The 17,941-nt window shown below is 41.5% G+C and overlaps 1 protein-coding gene across 5 annotated transcripts in view; it reads left to right on the plus strand.

Moving 5' to 3' along the window:
- PARD3B (par-3 family cell polarity regulator beta) overlaps window positions 1–17,941 on the plus strand; it is a 1,737,215-nt gene that overhangs the window by 336,412 nt on the left and 1,382,862 nt on the right. For all 5 annotated transcript variants that reach the window (XM_040357288.1, XM_040357287.1, XM_040357289.1 and 2 more), the window contains exon 4: window positions 5,675–5,784. In XM_040357288.1, coding sequence (XP_040213222.1) covers window positions 5,675–5,784 — 110 coding nt within the window. The remainder of the gene's footprint in view (window positions 1–5,674; window positions 5,785–17,941) is intronic.

The raw sequence follows: 17,941 nt of genomic DNA on the forward strand, positions 1-17,941 counted from the left end.
AACATCATCCCAATGGTTGAGGGAACATCATGATTTGGGCTTGTTTTGCTGTCTTAGGGCCTGGACCACTTTCCATCATCGAGAGGGCAATGTATTCTCAAGTTTACCAAAATATCCTACAGGATAAGGTCATGGTGGCTGTCTGCCAGCTGGTGCTTAGCAGAAGTTGGGTGAAGCATCAGGACAATGACCCTAAACATCAATGTAAACTTTTCTCACCCTCTGTCACCTTGTCTTAACCCCCCAAGGGCAAGGTCCCTGTAGGGATGTTGTACTTGTACTTGTTATGTTTTCTTTCATGTACGCATTTTAATTTGTATATTGGAAACACCTGCACTTAATAAATGTGACAAATAAACAATAAAACAAGGTGAATTGGAGCTGCTGTCAATAGGACATCTAATTGTACATTACTGTAAACAAAGTTCCTTTAGGGTGAAGACAACACTACCATCTTAACATGTGTCTATATGTTATTGTGCACAAATCAATAATCCAAATAATAAAACATGTTGTGTTTTCTCAAAGTGCATTTTTTTATCTGTGTATTTAGCATAGTACACTCTCCAGATGTTGTTGACTTATATATTACAAATAAGTCAAAGAGCACTTTTTTATCGGTGTATTATGCAGACCCTTTAAACAGCCACTGGATCCCTTTGCTTTTTACGGTCTTTGCAATGTCACTGTCCCCATAAGGATGCTCGGTGTTGCCCTGTATTACAATTATCAAGGGGTAATAGAAAAGAGAACCGCGCAATTTTGTTAGACATTCAATAAAATATCAGGATGGCACTTATATTTCCAAAAAAAAAAAAACAGCAAATTAAAACAAAAACATGCATTGTGCCTGTTGGTTCTGACATGCCCAATACCAACGTGTTGCTTTCTCTGTGCCTTTAAGACATAAACACACACCCCCACACTCACCAGATGTCGTCGACCTCTAAAAAGAAGTCAGATAGCGCGTTTCCTTCGGTGTGTCATGCGTATAGCAAATGGGGTCCTTGGTCCCTTTTAAGTAACAGCTTCTGGGTTACTCTCCCGTTAAGGACTTGCATTGCATCCACCCCTCTAAGGGTACCCAATCCTGGAACAAGCTTCTGAATATCACTTATCAGGATGCCTTATGTGTGTGCTTCTTCAGGAGTTACTAATATGACAATGTAGAAAGGATAGGCTACACTGTATGTACAAATCTCGGGGGTTCCCTGTAATCACCATTTTAATTATACACTGTTTAATATCTTGCACACTCAAATCAATATTGTATTACTTTATTTGTCTACTCATTTGGCTGAACATTTCCCCTTGCTTCCTTTGTTTTTGTATCCCCCCATATCCCCTTTCTCATTTTTTTAATTGATGCTAATATATGACCCACTATTCCATGTCATAAGGTTAGGAAGAATGTTATCATGATCTGTCAAACTTTTTTTTAGCTTGTATAAATATAAAATGTAGGAAGTTAATATTAATTGGTTGCAGCAAAATTATAAAATATAAATAGCAGACTAAGCTAATCATATTTTATAATTTAGCTACTCTATTCTGGTTTGTTTCTCAGTTCATTAGTAACAGGTCTTATTAGGACATAACATCACAAATATAAATTCTAAGAGCGAGTACATTATCAGTCACTGGGCAAAATGTAAAACGGTTATATTACTTGCAAGCTTCTTAAAGTTGTTTAGACCTCAGTTTGGTGACCCCAATGACCATGGTTATCACACTCCCTTGCTGCATGTGTTACCTATGTTGTTTTGTGCAATGTCGAGCAGAGGTGTCACCTAGCTTGCTGGATTTTCCATATTACTCTTATGGATAAATTATAAGGGGGCAGCCCACACTAAGCTGTATCATGACTGTAGAATGGAGAACCGTAGACCAATTAAGTCCATAGGGTTTTAGAAATGATTTAACCTTCCCTGGTAGACGAGGACTGGTCAGAATTTACTGATACGTATAAAACCCCTGTTATTGCTTCCTGGGACCGCATCGCACAGGTCAAAATTTTCCATCAAATCCACCTCACTCCGGCTAGGTTACACAGGATGGGTCTCCTGCCCTCAGCTGTCTGTTTCCGCGACTGTGGCTGGGAGGCTGATTTCTTACACTGCTTCTGGACATGCCCGGTAGTTCAGGGCTTCTGGGAAGAAGTGGGTGCTTTCATCTCATCGGCGCTAGGCCTCCCAAACATAATCCACCCCAAGAACTGCCTATTAGGCATTTTTGGCAAATTACACCTATCATCACATGCCAAGAGACTGCTCCGTATACTCTTCTTCTATGTTAAAAAAAGCTATTTTACTGTTCTGGAAGGGCGCACAGACCTCTCTGAAATCCCTCTGGTTAAAACGTATTAATGACTCTATCCCACTGTATAAACTTACTTTTGAACGCTGGAAACGGAACAAAACCTTCCACAAAATTTGGGGTAGATGGTTGGCTAGTCCGCTAACCCTCCCAGCACTGATTGTACTACTCTTGCTTGACCATTGATGGGCCGTGCCTCACGGATCTCTAATGTCTGGACCTCCGCTTTTGCTATATCCAGGTATTATACCTGATCCTTTTACCACTGTGCCTACTTTATATTTTGCACTGATGTCAGTTTATTTTTCTGATTATTGCCTAACGTTTATGACCAGGTTGTCTGGTGTTTTTTTTGTATGTTTTTCTGTTTGTCTTAAACCTAATAAAAATATCTTAAAAAAAAAAAATGATTTAACCTTTTAGCATGCACCATTTTATGAAAAAATAAATAAAACATTCTCTGTGATGCAGCCAGTAACACACCCGTTGTCTCAGAGTGGTCTCTGTATCTATAGGGGAGCAATAGAGGAGACAACCTTGGACAGCACTATTCGGAGAGGGTAGTGTTTGCTGGACTAAAAGAGTTAGATGGACTTTACAGGAGAGGCTAAAAAACGAAATCCTAGCTTCAGCTAACACGTTTTAAGCAGTTGCAGAAACATTTCCTTTTAGGTTAAAGGTTGTAACTAAAAAATAAAAAAGCTGATCATTGTAAGCATTGTCTGTTTTAAATGGCTTGTCTCAGCCCTCTGTCTTCCACTTTTGCTGCACAGCTTGGTCTGTTAAAGCACAAATGAACACACTGATTTACCGGTTTACCTAAACCTAAATTCAAGGCATCCTTATGGTAATACCTGTCACAGTAGCCAGTATCCTTATGTCTGCTCATAAACACACTTTCACGCCCTTAAATGGTTGGCGTCTTAGCTGATCACAAGTGCAACAGTGTGGCAACTGCAGATCAAACAGAGGCTAAGATGGCACCTTCCTTGGCTGTAAAGGAAAGGAGGGATCAGTTCCTCTTTACCAGCTCAGTACCGTGCTATAGCCGAACGACGACTACAGCACGGCTCTCTTGTTCTTCGGACACAGCTGATCACAGTTTGGATACGTGTATATGTTGGGCAGTTGTAAAGGTGTTAGAAGTCTGTGTAATGTGTACAATTTCCAAAAATGCAGTTTGTCCCTATGTCCATAGTAAAACACATGAGCAGGGGATGTATTACAACAATTTACTAAATATAAGCCAATTTTTTAATTGTAAAATGGTTTAGGATGGTAAATTAGGCACATAATTCCTGTCAAATTAATTGATGGCTTCTAAAGCTTATAAATCTGGTGTAGGCATTTCCCCCCAAGGCCGATCTGCTCGGTGCACTCCTTGTCCTCGGTTAGAGCTTAAAGGGTTACTATAGGAAAACCACTTCTTCTGGGGTCCCTCGGCGACTGTCTCTGGTCCTCCCCGCAATAGCTGCTCACTGTATCACTCAGCCCCGCCCCTCGGCGCGCCGCGTCACTGGATGTGATTGACAGTAGCGCCAGCCAATGGCTGCGCTGCTCTCAATCCATCCGCTCTAGCCAATCAGCGGCCAGGCTGAGCGTCAAAGAGGATCTCGGGACCGAGCACGGGACTTTCGAGGGGTCATGTAAGTAAAACGCAGGGCTTGGGGGGGGGGGGGGGGCATCATCAGATGTTTTTTCACCTTAATGCATAGATTGCATTAAGGTGAAAAAAAAAATTCTTTACAACTCCTTTAACTTAGGGCAAGTGGCTGATTATATAAATATAATATACATGCAGGAGCTGTTTTGCCTGCCAAAGGATTTATATTTGTCAGTAATTCTGATATGTACAGAGCTCCCTTCTACAGCACAGCTTTATCTGATAGAGCAGAAGACCTGATTTTTCTCTGATCATAACCTTACAGTACCGAACCATACAGGTCTTGTCCTTTCCCCAGCCTGTCATTGGACAGTGAAAAGAAAAGCAGCAGACTGATCTATTTCTGTACCTCTGCTCTCTACTCCTATCAGCAGGCCCCTTGTTGGCTCTTCACCACAATTAATTGAGCTCATAGTACTGCTTTTCTATCTCCCAGTCTGAGCTCTGCTGCTCAAGGGACTGCAAGAGGTTGTTAATAATTCAAATTCAGCTACTTGTACTCCTTTCAATTCAAGAAATAAATTTGAGAATACTGAGCTGTATTTTATGTGTGTCTTTTACAGTATATCTAGCGTGAGTGCAACTTTAGTTTTTCTGAAATTCAACAGGACTGCACAATAGTCAGATCACCTTTGTATGTACCTTTTTAGTTTAGAGATCTGAGGCTTCATATGGTAAAACATGTAATAAAATAAAGTAGATGTTGTAGTATAAAGAGAGGCTGGAGTGTTCATCTAGTGATCAGGACATTTCTTTGTTCCAAACATAAATGGTGGTTACACATTACACTTAAATTATGTTAATTTCTGTTATTTGCTGGTCGTTCTTTTTCATCTTTAAAAAAAAAAAAAAATGTTCAGTGTCATTATGCAAACAAGCTGTCATATATCCTGCAAAGCTACCAGTTAGGATAATGAAGCTCTTGAGCCTAAATGGGAAATTGTGATTTCTTTAATGAATTCACATCCATGGTGTGGTTACGGAAGTTATAGTCATTGAATGCTAATTTCCATCATGTGTGATTCCCAGACACCACAGCCTTTTTAACACAAACGTTTATTTCTAGCATGTTAGCCTTTCAAGAGTTGATTTCATTTTTTTTTTTTTTTTTTTTTTAGCTGTCAATTGAATATGTTTTGTAAGGAAGAGTAATCAATAAAACAAAATACATAGAAACAAGGTGCTCCCCCATGTAATCCTCTTTATGGCTGCGTCTAGGCACAGTTAGACACTGTAGCTGCTCTAAAGCTCACAGTGGAAAACCTTTTTCAACTCATAATGGATCAGCTTTATTGGTTTCCATCCCAGCTTTCACATTAAATTAACTCAATTTGTTTTATTGGTATTTAATATATTCTTATGACTAGCACAGGTAGGCTTTGGATGGCATTGGAAATTTTAAATGGCTATTGACCTTCTAACCACTGAAATGCTGTGGCTTAATCCATTTATTTTCTTTCTGCTTATGACAGGTCCAAATGAGAAGCATTAACATTTACCAGACAGCTCAAAAGATATTTCTTGCTGTGCCTCGTGTTTTCTGTTTATTTTTCCTAAAGGAACATACTTTTTGTCGTGCAGTGAGCACATGAGACACAGACAGAGAAAAATATTATTTTAGGAGGCTGCTGTACAGATATCAAAGCAACTGCTGCCCTCTGTCCCTTCCTCTGACTGTTGTCTGCTTTGTTGCAGGAACCCCTCTGCTGGTGAGACGGAGCAGTGACCCAACCATGGGACCAGTGCCTGATTTTCATCCTGGATCTTCTCACACTGCTGATCAGAGTATGAAAGTTACTGTCCAGGTTAGTATGAAGACGAGCTATTTTTTTATTTCTTTATTTACCAAAGTAAGTTTCAAGTAACAGCCATAAATAACAGAGTATACAATATCTCAAACAGGTAACAAATAAACAGGGGTCAAGTCAGAATACAGCAGGCCCAGCATTGCACAGAATATGCGGCCATAACAACAAATACGTTTGTGAAACTAATGCTCAGTTCATCTCGCTAGGATGTCCACCGTGTGTCAATAAAGAGGGCCATGGCACATACACTTTATTGCATAAACAGTAAGATAGTAAAACAAATGTATAATAAGACAAAGTAAGTAAGATTGGAACTTTTCAATTAACTAAGTGGGAGATAAAACTCCCCTTAGGCCTGGTAAACCCAGGGATGGATCAACCTAAAAGCCAAATGTAGGCAAGGATATGCAATATATCTAAAAAAAAAACAAAACCCATCACTGAGTCCCAAAATAAAAAAGAGAGGAGGAAAAAAAGAAAGACAGGAAGGGTAACCGAGAAGGGAGGGGGAAATGAGGCTATGAGTCCCCAGAACAGAGAAAGTTGAGAATAGGGGCAGATAGGGCCTCTCACCCAGGGAGTGGAGGTGGAGCAAGGGAGTTTAGCTGGTTTGTACCACCTCTTGGAGGTACGCGTCGGTATACACAAAATCATTCCAAGTTCTCCAGGTCTCACGTGAAGACAAGCAATTTGATGAAAAGAACTGGCCAAATCAGTTCTGAACTCCTGGTATGATCTTAACTTGTTGGTGTCGAGAGCAAGCAAATTTGCAGCCTCTCGTCGGCCAGGCCTTGTCGCTGAGCAGCCACACATTTGCGTGCAATAGTGCCAATAGAGCTGTGCCGAGAGCACGCATCATGCACATTTCTGGCACAGTGGTTGGCAGGTAACGGAAACCTTGATCACGTGACCACCGTGACAGCCAAACATTGCGGTCGCATGGCCATAGGCCCCGCTCCGCCTCCCAAAATTCGAAAGGCCTTAAAGGGCTGGCGCTAAGGGGTTAATTGCATATTTACATACTTACAATGTAAGTATGCATATCACATACCTAATTCTTGTGAGACACTGACCACAGGGGGTCACTCTTTCGGCACTGCTGCCATTATTATTATAATACAGGATTTATATAGCGCCAACTTTACAATAAGAGGGCAGACAGTATAGATGCAATTCAATACAGGGGGGAATCAGTGGGCCCTGCTTGTTAGAGCTTGCAACCTTAAAGGGAGAGTCAAGTGATACAATAGGTAATAACAGTGGGGGATGAGCTGATGAAGAAAATAAAAGTGAATAAATAAATTAAAGATTTCCAGGGATTTCCTAAAAGTGGACAGAGTAGGAGATAATCAGACAGATTGGGGTAGGGAATTCCAGAGAATGGGGGAGGCTGAGGAGAAGTCTTGGAAGCGAGCATGGGAGGAGGTGACAAGGCAACTAGAGATCAGCAGGTCTTGAGAGGAACAAAGAGATGAGGTTGGTGATGTAGCTGGGGGCCGAGTTCTAGATGGTTTTGTAAGTTGGTGCTAGTATTTTGAGTTTATTCCTTGGGAGAGTGGCAGCCAATGGAGAAATTTGCAGAGAGGGGTGGAAGACACTGAATGGTTGGTAAGATTTATGAGTCTGGCAGCAGCATTCATAATGGATTAACAGAATGTCTTGTTTTTGTTTATTTTATTTATTTTTTTCATTTAAAGCAAAGCAGTCTCTAAATGAATGAGGTGGAGATCATGACATCATCTTGCTTCTTTCTATTGTATCTAATTAAGGAAGGACTCATCTTCATGGGAAATAATACAAGGTGCCCTGCAAATGGCAGCAGTGCCCAGTGAGCACCTGCCTGTGGTGAGCATGCAAAGGGCAAGCTGCTCACACAGAACCACTAGGAGCTACTATCACTGTAAGAGTGCCAACTGTTACAGTGGTTGTCAGCTTCCCCAACAGCCCCTCAGGTATGAAAGATGCACACTTATAATGGTCCAAGCTGGACTAACGTAAGAATGCAATGAAGATCATACCTGCAGTTCATCTTTAATTAATTAAAAGTTTATTACTGGTTGCTATAGTTACTTGCTACTTGTTTGTTAATTTGAATATTTGTGGTAGGAAACATCCTGTTGGCATATTATTTTGTGCTTATGTATATGGATTTTTGATGACAACACCACAGTTAAAGCGGGGGTTCACCCTAAAAAAAACTTTTTTTTTCTAGCATGCCATCAAGCATCCTAGCGAGATCTACAATACGTCTTTCTTTTATTTTTTGGCGCCATACTTACGGTTTACTGCCGTAGTGAAGTCTCAGACTCCCCGCGTGGAATGGGCGTTCCTATGCACAGGGAAGATGATTGACGGCCGGCTATGGCGCGTCACGCTGCCCGAAGATAGCGAAATAGGACTTGCCTCTTCACGGCGCCTGCGCAGTCAGCTCCGATGTCTGTGCGCAGGCGCCCTATAGAGCCGTGAAGAGGCAAGTGCTATTTCGGCTATCTTCGGGCAGCGTGACGCGCCATAGCCGGCCGTCAATCATCTTCCCTGCGCCCATTCCCCGCAGGGAGTCTGAAACTTCACTACAGCAGTGAACCGTAAGTACGGCGCCAAAAAATAAAAGCAAGGCATACTGTAGCTCGCGCTAGTATGCTTGATGGCATGCTAGAAATGTGTTTTTAGGGTGAAACACCGCTTTAAAGCATTGCTAAATTCAACAACTTAACAAACATGTAATACTTACTAGTCCTTAAATGTAGTGGCTGCATTCATTTTATTTTCTTAGGCTTGTTTTTACTTTATTTTCACCTGGTTACTCGGTCAGTAACACACTTCCTCTCTAATGCCCTGTACACACGATCCAAATATCGTACAAAAGATCATACAACTTGATGTCATGATGTAATGTATTTGTATTGTATTTTCGGACGTCAACTGTACTGACTAAACAAAAATCGTACGATCTGGTACCGTAGGAGAAACATTTTGTCCGATAAAATAATATCGGATGAACTGTCAGGATTGCCTCTCGAAAGCTCTGTACTAACGATCTGATTATCGTACGATTCTTCCTCGGATGACATTTTTCGTACGATATTCGGATCGTGTGTACAGGCCATTAGGGGGGCCCCACTCTGGATGGAACAGCAGCAAAGATACCTTTGGCCACCAGCATTGTCATCCTGGGGAGTGGGTAGCGTTAGATGGCTAACAAATTAAAACTGAACCCCAGCTAACACTTTTTAAGCAATCACAGCAACAGTTTTGTAATATTACTTTGGAATAAAGCTTTTACGCAAATGAATAAAAGCTGATCATTGTTAGTACTCATGTTCGTAACAAAATGTTTGCCTCAACCCTCTAACAGACACTTTTGCTGGACAACGTAGCCTGTTAAAGGAATTTGATAAATAACAGACTTTATTGGCTGGATCATCCAGGTGAAAATAAAGGAAACAATAAATAAATAAAAAATAATCACCCGCCCCAAAACCCCCACCCCCCTATGTTGAGGGCATGCTGCCTGGTATGGTTCAGGAGGGGGGGCGCTCGCTCATCCCCACCCCCTTTCCTGACTGGCCGGGCTGTGTGCTTGGATAAGGGACTGGTATGGATTTTGGGGGGAACCCAATGCAGTTTTTTTGGAGTAGGGGTTCGCCTTTAAATCCATACTAGACCCAAGGGCCTGGTATGCTCCTGGAAGGGGAACCCATGCCTGTTTTTTATTTAAAATTTGGCGTTGAGTTCCCCCTCAAGATTCATACCAAACACAGTGCCTGGTATTGGCGGGGATCCAAGTCAGACGTATGTCGGCTTCAAGTCGGAGAGTAAAGTTGGATCCAAAGTAGGACGGCTGTCGTATCGTGTCGCACCAGTGTAAACCCAGCCTTAAAGTGATATTAATCTCTTTCCCACCGCGCTATAGACAAAACACCTCTACAGCGCGGTGGAGTTGTTCTGGGAGGACGTCCCTGGGACATCCTCCCAGAATCCTCCTCTTGCGCGCCCCCTGGGGCACGCTCCCGGAATCATCCAGAGCGCCGGGTCTAGAGGACCTGGCGCATCACGGATCGCGGTAAATTGCCGCTGATAGCGGCCGTTTACCACGTGATCGCTCCGTCAAATGACGGAACGATCACTTGAAAAAAAAACAGCGTCATGTGATGACACCGATTCCTCCCTCCCCTCTCTGTACCGATCGGTACAGTGTGAGAGGAGAAGGGGGGAGCGGAAGCAGCAGCAGCTGCTGTGGCTGGATCTGTGACAAATGCAGTCACAGATCCAGCCATCCATCCATCCCTGCGCAATACTCTGCAATACCACCAATACTCTGCAATACCCCCAATACTCTGCAATACCCCCAATACTCTGCAATACCCCCAATACTTTGCAATACCGCAATACTCTGCAATACCCCCGATACTCTGCAATACCCCCAATACTCTGCAATACCCCCAATACTCTGGAATACCCCCAATACTCTGGAATACCCCCAATACTCTGCAATACCCCCAATACTCCACAATACCCCCAATACTCCGCAATACCCCCAATACTCTGCAATACCCCAATACTCTGCAATACCCCAATACTCTGCAATACCCCAATACCCTGCAATTCCCTGCAATACTCCAATACCTTGCAATACGTCGCCTATGGGGATTTTTAAGTAGCAAAGTTCGGCACCATTCCACAAGTGTGTGCAATTTTGAAGGGTGACATGTTGGGTATCTATTTACTCGGCATAACTTCATCTTTCATATTATGCAAAAACATTGGGCTAACTTTACTGTTTTGTTTTTTTTAAGCACAAAACTGTTTTTTTTTAAAAACAAGCGTTCAAAAAATTGCTGCGAAAATACCGTGCGAGATAAAAAGTTGTAATGGCCGCCATTGTATTCTTTAGGGTCTTTGCTAAAGAAGCATATATAATGTTTTGGGTTTCTATGTAATTTTCAAGCAAATAAATGATGATTTTTACATGTAGGAGAGAAATGTCAGAATTGGTCTGGGTGCTCCAGAACGTCTGAAGGTGCTCCCTGCATGTTGGGCCTCTGTATGTGGCCACGCTGTGTAAAAGTCTCACTTGTGGCATCGCCATACTCGGAAGGAATAGCAGAATGTGTTTTGGGGTGTAATTTGTGGCATGCTGTGTGTGAGAAATAACCTGCTAATATGACAGAAACGAGATATTTTTTTTTTACAGAATTGTCAGTGTTTTTTCTTTTATAGTGCAAAAAATAAAAAACCCAGATTTGATCAAATACCACCAAAAGAAAGCTCTATTTTTGGGAAAAAAAGGACAACAATTTCAGATGGGGACATTGTTCTATGACTGAGTAATTGTCATTCAAATTGTGAGAGCACCGAAAGCTGAAAATTGGTCTGGTGAGGAAGGGGGTTTAAGTGCCCAGTGGTCAAGTGGTTAAGCACAGTTTTAATCACTTACTGAGTATGCAGCTTCTTTATATTGTTTTCTTTGTTTTTTTTCTAGTTTAAAAGATAATTTTTTTTTTTTTTTTTTTATACATACCTAGGTGGATGCAGCATCGGTGCGATGCTGCATCTGTCCCCCGAAGTCTCTGCACTTAAAACTGAGCGATCAAACATCGCTGATTGCTTGTTTTTCACAGCTCCGTGAGCAGAGAGCTTTAGACTGGCATGATATGTTTCGGCATTATATGCTGGACCTTCACTGCGCATGCGCTGCCAGTGGCTGCATGCAGGGTAAATATCTCCTAAACCATGTAGGTTTAGGAGATATTTATTTTACCTACAGGTAAGCCTTATGATAGGCTTACCTGTATGTAAAAATGTCCAAACAGAGTTTATAACTGCTTTAATATGAAAAAAATAAACTCTCTTGTTTCATAAAATAAATCCAAAGTTATATAGATATGTAAAGTCCAATAACAAATACCAACCAATCAAATTTCGGTTTACTGCAGTCTAATGAATACAAGAATAATTTGAATTGGCTCAGTCTCTGCAGATAGTCCAGCCTTAATAAATTAAGCGTGCAGCTGCCTAAATTTCTCCGGTCCACAAAGACCAAGTGAAGGAGAATGTAGCGTTTTAATCATTAATTTGTTAACATTTTGCTCTCCACTGTGCACATCCCATATTTCTCTGCCTGAACCAACATGTGGTTCCTTTTCTGTCTTTTCTCTTGGGAGAGAGCCTGTCACTCACTGGGAAATAACTGAGCCAGGCCACCAGAATTCAGTGCACCCCAGACGACAGATGGCCTCGGCTTTCACATTGACCTTCATGCTGGCTGTGTTTATAGCTCCATCACCTCCTTCCCCATCCTTGCACCTCTGAGACAGTTGGTCTCTCAAACCAGCTGTTTGCGATGCATTTGAATTCATCTGCATCCCCAGGGCTGTAAACACTACCCCAGCAGCATTCTGTAGTGTTTCCAAGCACGATTGTTTGTCCAGTAAGAGCTGAAAACAGGAATTTTACATAAAAGTCAGCCAGATTTCAGATATTAGAGTACATCTCTCTCTAGACTTAACCTTCTCACTGCTGAGGAATATGCTAGATGAAATTCAGCTTGCAGGAAAAAATAGCATTAACATTCTAAACCTTAACAGACAGTGTGGTTTACTGGTAGGGCGAAGAGGGGCTGAGCGATACACCCTTTCCTTTGGCTATTTGCAGTGCTCTGAGATTTGTGTCATCCTCATCCCATTACAATTCCATGAGGATCTATATTAATCTAGCTTTCCATTTCTAGTTTTGTTTCTGCTTCTGCAGGCATATACATGACTTGTGTTTTCTCAAATGCTTTAGGCTAAGGCATCCTAAAGACAGCTGTTTGCAGCTGGCTTGATGGCTTGAGTGATGATATTATGTCTATGGGGCAATCACTCTGAAAAATAGTTCTAGGGAGACAAAATGATTAAGCAGTTAGACACATTAGCCCCATTGCAATTGATTCCCCTGAGACAAGGCAGCACTTTGACTGTCCACTCAGATCCTCGTTGAACCTCGTAACCTCCCTTTCTTTGTTGCCTAAACAGAAGCCCCTATGCGATAAAAAACTTTCCTGTTAGGTGAACAAACAGAGACAAACGACATTGGGAGAGATTTAATAAAACTGGTGAATCAGGTGCAGCTGCACATTGTAACCAATCAGATTCTATTTTCAGCTTGTTCAATTAGGCTTTGACAATAAAACCCAGAAGCGGATTAGTTACTATAAAAATTGCACCCGATTTTGTGTCCCTCAATTTTAGTAAATCTTTCCCATTGTGTGATAACCGTAATCATAAACATCCAACCATTCACTGATATCTGTAACCAGCTTTATAGTAGTATAGTACCAGCCGTATAAAATTTTTCGGTCAGTCGGACATTTAATTTAGGTGAGATTGAACAACATTGCATTTTTGCAGCAAAAAAAAAAGAAATGGTAATAGACGGCCGATGTTAGTGGTCCAAGTTGGCAAGGGCCACAGCTCCTGGTCAAGACTGGCAAGGGATTAAAGATCTGGCATAGCAGGGGAGGTTTTTTTTTTTTGTAAATATATGACAAAGTATTTTTATCATTTCATTTTTTATGTATTATGGGCTAATTTTATAAGGTACAAATATGAGCTTGCAGTAGTTAAAATCATACTGATATATATTACCAACCTATGCATAGGATTAGTATTGTTCAGTAGGTAAAATTAGCCGTTGTGTATGAACTTTCCGCTATAACATCATATTCTTTCACAATAAATATAAATGTCATCTTATGGTATATTTCAATTGAAAAAAATTGCAGAGACACTTGCTTTACATTGTACCAGGTGGCAAAATCGTACCAACATACAGATGTCTAAAATTTCCATTAAAAAACTTGATAGCCTTGCATTGTGTCGTGACTGAGCAATTCCTTTCTCTAGCTTGCACAATCTACTGCAAGATGAATGCTGAGAGTTATCGATGTCTTTTGTTACTGGTTGGAATGCGTTCGCCAGGGTGCTGTCCATGCAAGATAACCAGGTTTTTATCTCCAAAGACATAAAAGAGACAGAATCCTTGCATAACATAATACACTTCCGCTAAAGTTATAAATGCCTCTTATCTCTGTTTAGAGAATTTGAACATTTGTTGGATGGGTGTAAGTGAAGTATAAACTTTTTTTTTTTTCCCAGAGGATATTTGTTGCAGAACACACAACATGTATGCATTTATTGTAATACAGCATACACTGAGACATAGTAAATACAATATAAGACACCTTAGAAGTAAAGATATAGAAATGTTATGAAATACTTACCTTAGATCAAACCTGTTACAGCGGCCCCACACACCGCTGTGACAGGTACAAGTTAGGTCTGGGTACGCAGACTCCAGCGCTGTGATTGGCCGGAACCACAATGAGGTCACTCCCACACATGCACATGGGATCCGCCAGTTATGGCATGCTGCTGAAGAAGTGGCACGAGCGAGATGTTTCTTCAGTGTGCATGCACCGATGACGTTGGCACAAGCGTATATGGTAGATATCTCCTAACTGTGCAAGTTTAAGTGATGCTTACAGTACCTATAGGTAAGCCTTATTATGGGCGTACCTGTAGGTACAAGTGGTGTAACAGGGTTTACATAAACTTTTAATATCTACTTGTTAATCATCTTGTGTGATTTATTTTGATGACAACAGTCAGAGAATTATTATTATTATTTTTTTTAAAGTGCAATTGTACAATCTAATAATCATTTTTAACATGTAGTTTCACTAGCTAGATAGGAAAACAGCATGGCATGGCCTATGTGCCTTTCTTTCCAGAGATACAACTCTGTGCCCATCGGCACTGACAAGGCCAAGTGCTTTTGCAGTCATAGGAAGTTGAAGGCCATTTCATTTATTATTCTCTTAATGAGCACAGTTTTCATGTAAATAATCTAAAAAGAGGGTATTTGGCTAAAACTATGGACACCTGGGGCACAATTCTGTAAACTGTTTTATGAAGACAGATTGGTGCTGTCTGAAGGGCTCGGACAAGCATAATAATTAAAGCCAAATGTTGTCTTTGTCTGACATTTCTTTTTGCTGCAGCAGAGCCAATGTGACATATTGTGGTAGTAATATGCTGTGATGGCATATCATGCCTTCTTTCTATCCAGAGGCTAGTGCCAGTCCAGCGGGTGTAATGTTTTACCATGAGGTATAACATAGCTGAGGGTATAATATTCTTCCTACGTTCTCCATGTTTCTGGATTCTTTTTTACCAAATAATTGGAACAAGATTTACTGGATGAAAAGACAGGGTTTGCAATTAGTCTGGGGTCTTCTTCAAGAATTTAAGATGTTTCTTTCAGCAAAGAGAAAATGTTAGGGACATTTTCTGGCTAAAAAAATGCAGTGTATTTGTTATACAATGCAAAGACCCTAACTAACCTCAGACTAGTTAAAAAGTCTTTGTTGGCAAGTGTTTCATTTTCTTATTGTTTTAATTCAAAGGGCGGTTAACAGTCCATTTAGTTATGGTGCTTTAGTAACATATGTTTAGGTGGAGGTTACTGAGCCATAAGTGCCTTTTGATAGAAAAACAAAAAGCCATCTTTGATTATTTAACTACATTGTCTGTGGCAGTGACAGGCTAACAGATGTAGATCACATGACCGTTACAGCTTTCTATGCTTGTCTTGTCAAAAGTTTTCTTTGCAAAAATGTTGGAAGTGTTACCAGATGGAGATGAATACAGATTCCCTACAATATAATGTTTTTTTTTTATGTTTACACCATCCTCTCTTGGACTTATTTCATATTATTTATGGCTAGATATTGGCTAGCCATCTACAACCCTTATTCCAAAAGAGCTGGGATGCTGTGTAAAATCTGCATAAGAACAGAATGCAATGATTGGCAAATATCATTCACAATAGAAAATAGAAAACATATCAAGTGTTTTACCACTTCAGCCCCGGACCATTTTGCTGGTCAATGACTGGGCCACTTTTTGCGATTCGACACTGCGCCGCTTTCACTGACAATTGCACGGTCGTGCGACGTGGCTCCCAAACAAAATTGGCGTCCTTGTTTTCCCACAAATAGAGCTTTCTTTTGGTGGTATTTGATCACCTCTGCATTTTTTATTTTTTGTGATATAAACAAAAATAGAGCGACAATTTTTTTTAAGTCAATAGTTTTTATTTATTTTCAGCAAAAAGTGAAAGAGACAATACAACAGTGCATTAAGTCACAAGGTGGAGTAAAGTCACATGTCAGTACATGACCTTGATCAATATCAACATAGTTAGTCACATTTTAAACACATTTTAAATGTCACGTTGGCAAGTACCATAAGGGTGGTAGGCAATTAACTGTTGAACGGATCCAGCGGCAGGAACAACTGATAACAAGGTAGTCGCTACCCAGAGTATGTAACACTCACCGAGAGGTGATGGTTCGCTAGTTACCGGTAGAATGGATCACCCAGACCCCACTGACGCCCCGCAAGGGAACTCACTGCGCCCAGTGGGGTGTGGGTTCTCCTCCATAGGAACAAGAAGGATAGACATACTCATAACACTGAAAATTCCTTACTGCTGGCAAACCAGGTCGACCATGGAGACCACAGAGCTTTAGCCTTTGTGAGATGTCCTAGTGAAGACGCCAGGAGTTTTTCGTGAGTGCAATGCAAATTAGTCAGGTCAATCACTTCAGTGATTGTCGGGGGGAGGGCGTTCTTCCATTTCCTTGTTATTGATGAGCGAGCCGCCAGAAGGAGGACTACATGTCGTAGATCTGTCTGAATCAGCTCTATCCTTAGGGATAATAGTGCAAGTGCTGGGTCGGGTGTAATTTTGGTACCGAACAAGGCAGAGATAATGCTGAACACATAACCCCAGTATTGCTGAAGCTTGGGACAGCTCCAAAGTATGTGGATGAGATCCCCGCTCCAGCCACATTGTCTCCAGCAGGAGTTGGGGAGTTGAGCCTTAAACCTGGACATAACCGCCGGTGTATAGTACCACCGGAGAGTTATTTTGACTGATATTTCCCACAGGTTGGTGCAGTTGGAGGCCCTTTGTGTTAGTTTACAGGCTGTGTGCCATTGAAGGTTTGAGTAAGATCTCTGTAGATCCTTTTCCCATTGCCCGCGAGAGGGAGATTTTACGAAGCCTCGTTTGTCTTGCATCAGGTTGTAGAAGAGGGAAATGCCCTTTTTTGGCGAGGTATTTGCGGTGAGATACACCCAAACATATGAGTTAATGGAGTGTGGATGTGCCGGGATCTTCCCTAGACAGTGTTTAATTTGTAGGTATTGGTAGTAAGAGTTCTGGGGCATGTCGAACTTCTCCTGTATTCGCTGAAATGATTTAATATTGTTGTTGGAGTACAGGTCCTTAATGTACTTGATGCCCTTCTCTCGCCACTTTTTAATAGCTAATGGGGTAATCAGCTGGGAGAGGGTATCAATTGGAATGTTCAAAATAATCGTTGGGTCCGAGTGGCCTTGGTGTGCTAGAAATTGGAGCCACGTTCATATGGTCACAACCATGGAGGGTGCTAAGTGGGTCGGGGTCCGTTGGCCTAAAAGGGCGGCAAAAAGCCATAGGTTAGGTGGGCCTGCCGAGCTGTAAACACATTCGATCTCGCCCCAGATGGTCGCAGGCTCATGCTGGAACCATTCTCTCACCTGGGCCATAATCGAGGCCGAAAAATAGTCGCAAAAATCAACATAACCAACCCCTCCGGATAGCCTATGCTTAATCAATTTGGTATGGGAATATCTGGACTTTTTCCCTTGCCAAACGAAGCTTGCCAGCATGGCCTGCAGTGCTCGAAAGTAACTGGCTGGGACAGGAATCGTCACATTGCGGAACAAGTATAGCAGCTGTGGCATGTGAATCATCTTGAAGGCGGCAAGCCTGCCCCACCAAGAAAACTCAACCTTGCTCAATTTACCAAGGTCTTGTTGCATCTTACTTCTCAGGGGTATATAGTTATAAGCGAAAAGGTCTGGTGTAGATTTGAATCTGCCCAAGTGTATGGGAATTGATGCTGCAATACATTACTCGTCACAGGATCTACGCCTAGGTTAAGGATTTGAGATTTAGTGGCATTAGCTTTGTAGAACGAGACCTCCCCATACCAATTCAGTACTTTTTGAATTTCTGTTAGGGAGCGGGAAGGGTCCGTGACCATCAAGATCACATCATC

This window comes from Rana temporaria, chromosome 6 (genome assembly GCF_905171775.1).
Source record: "Rana temporaria chromosome 6, aRanTem1.1, whole genome shotgun sequence".
Classification (NCBI taxonomy): Eukaryota; Metazoa; Chordata; class Amphibia; order Anura; family Ranidae; genus Rana; species Rana temporaria.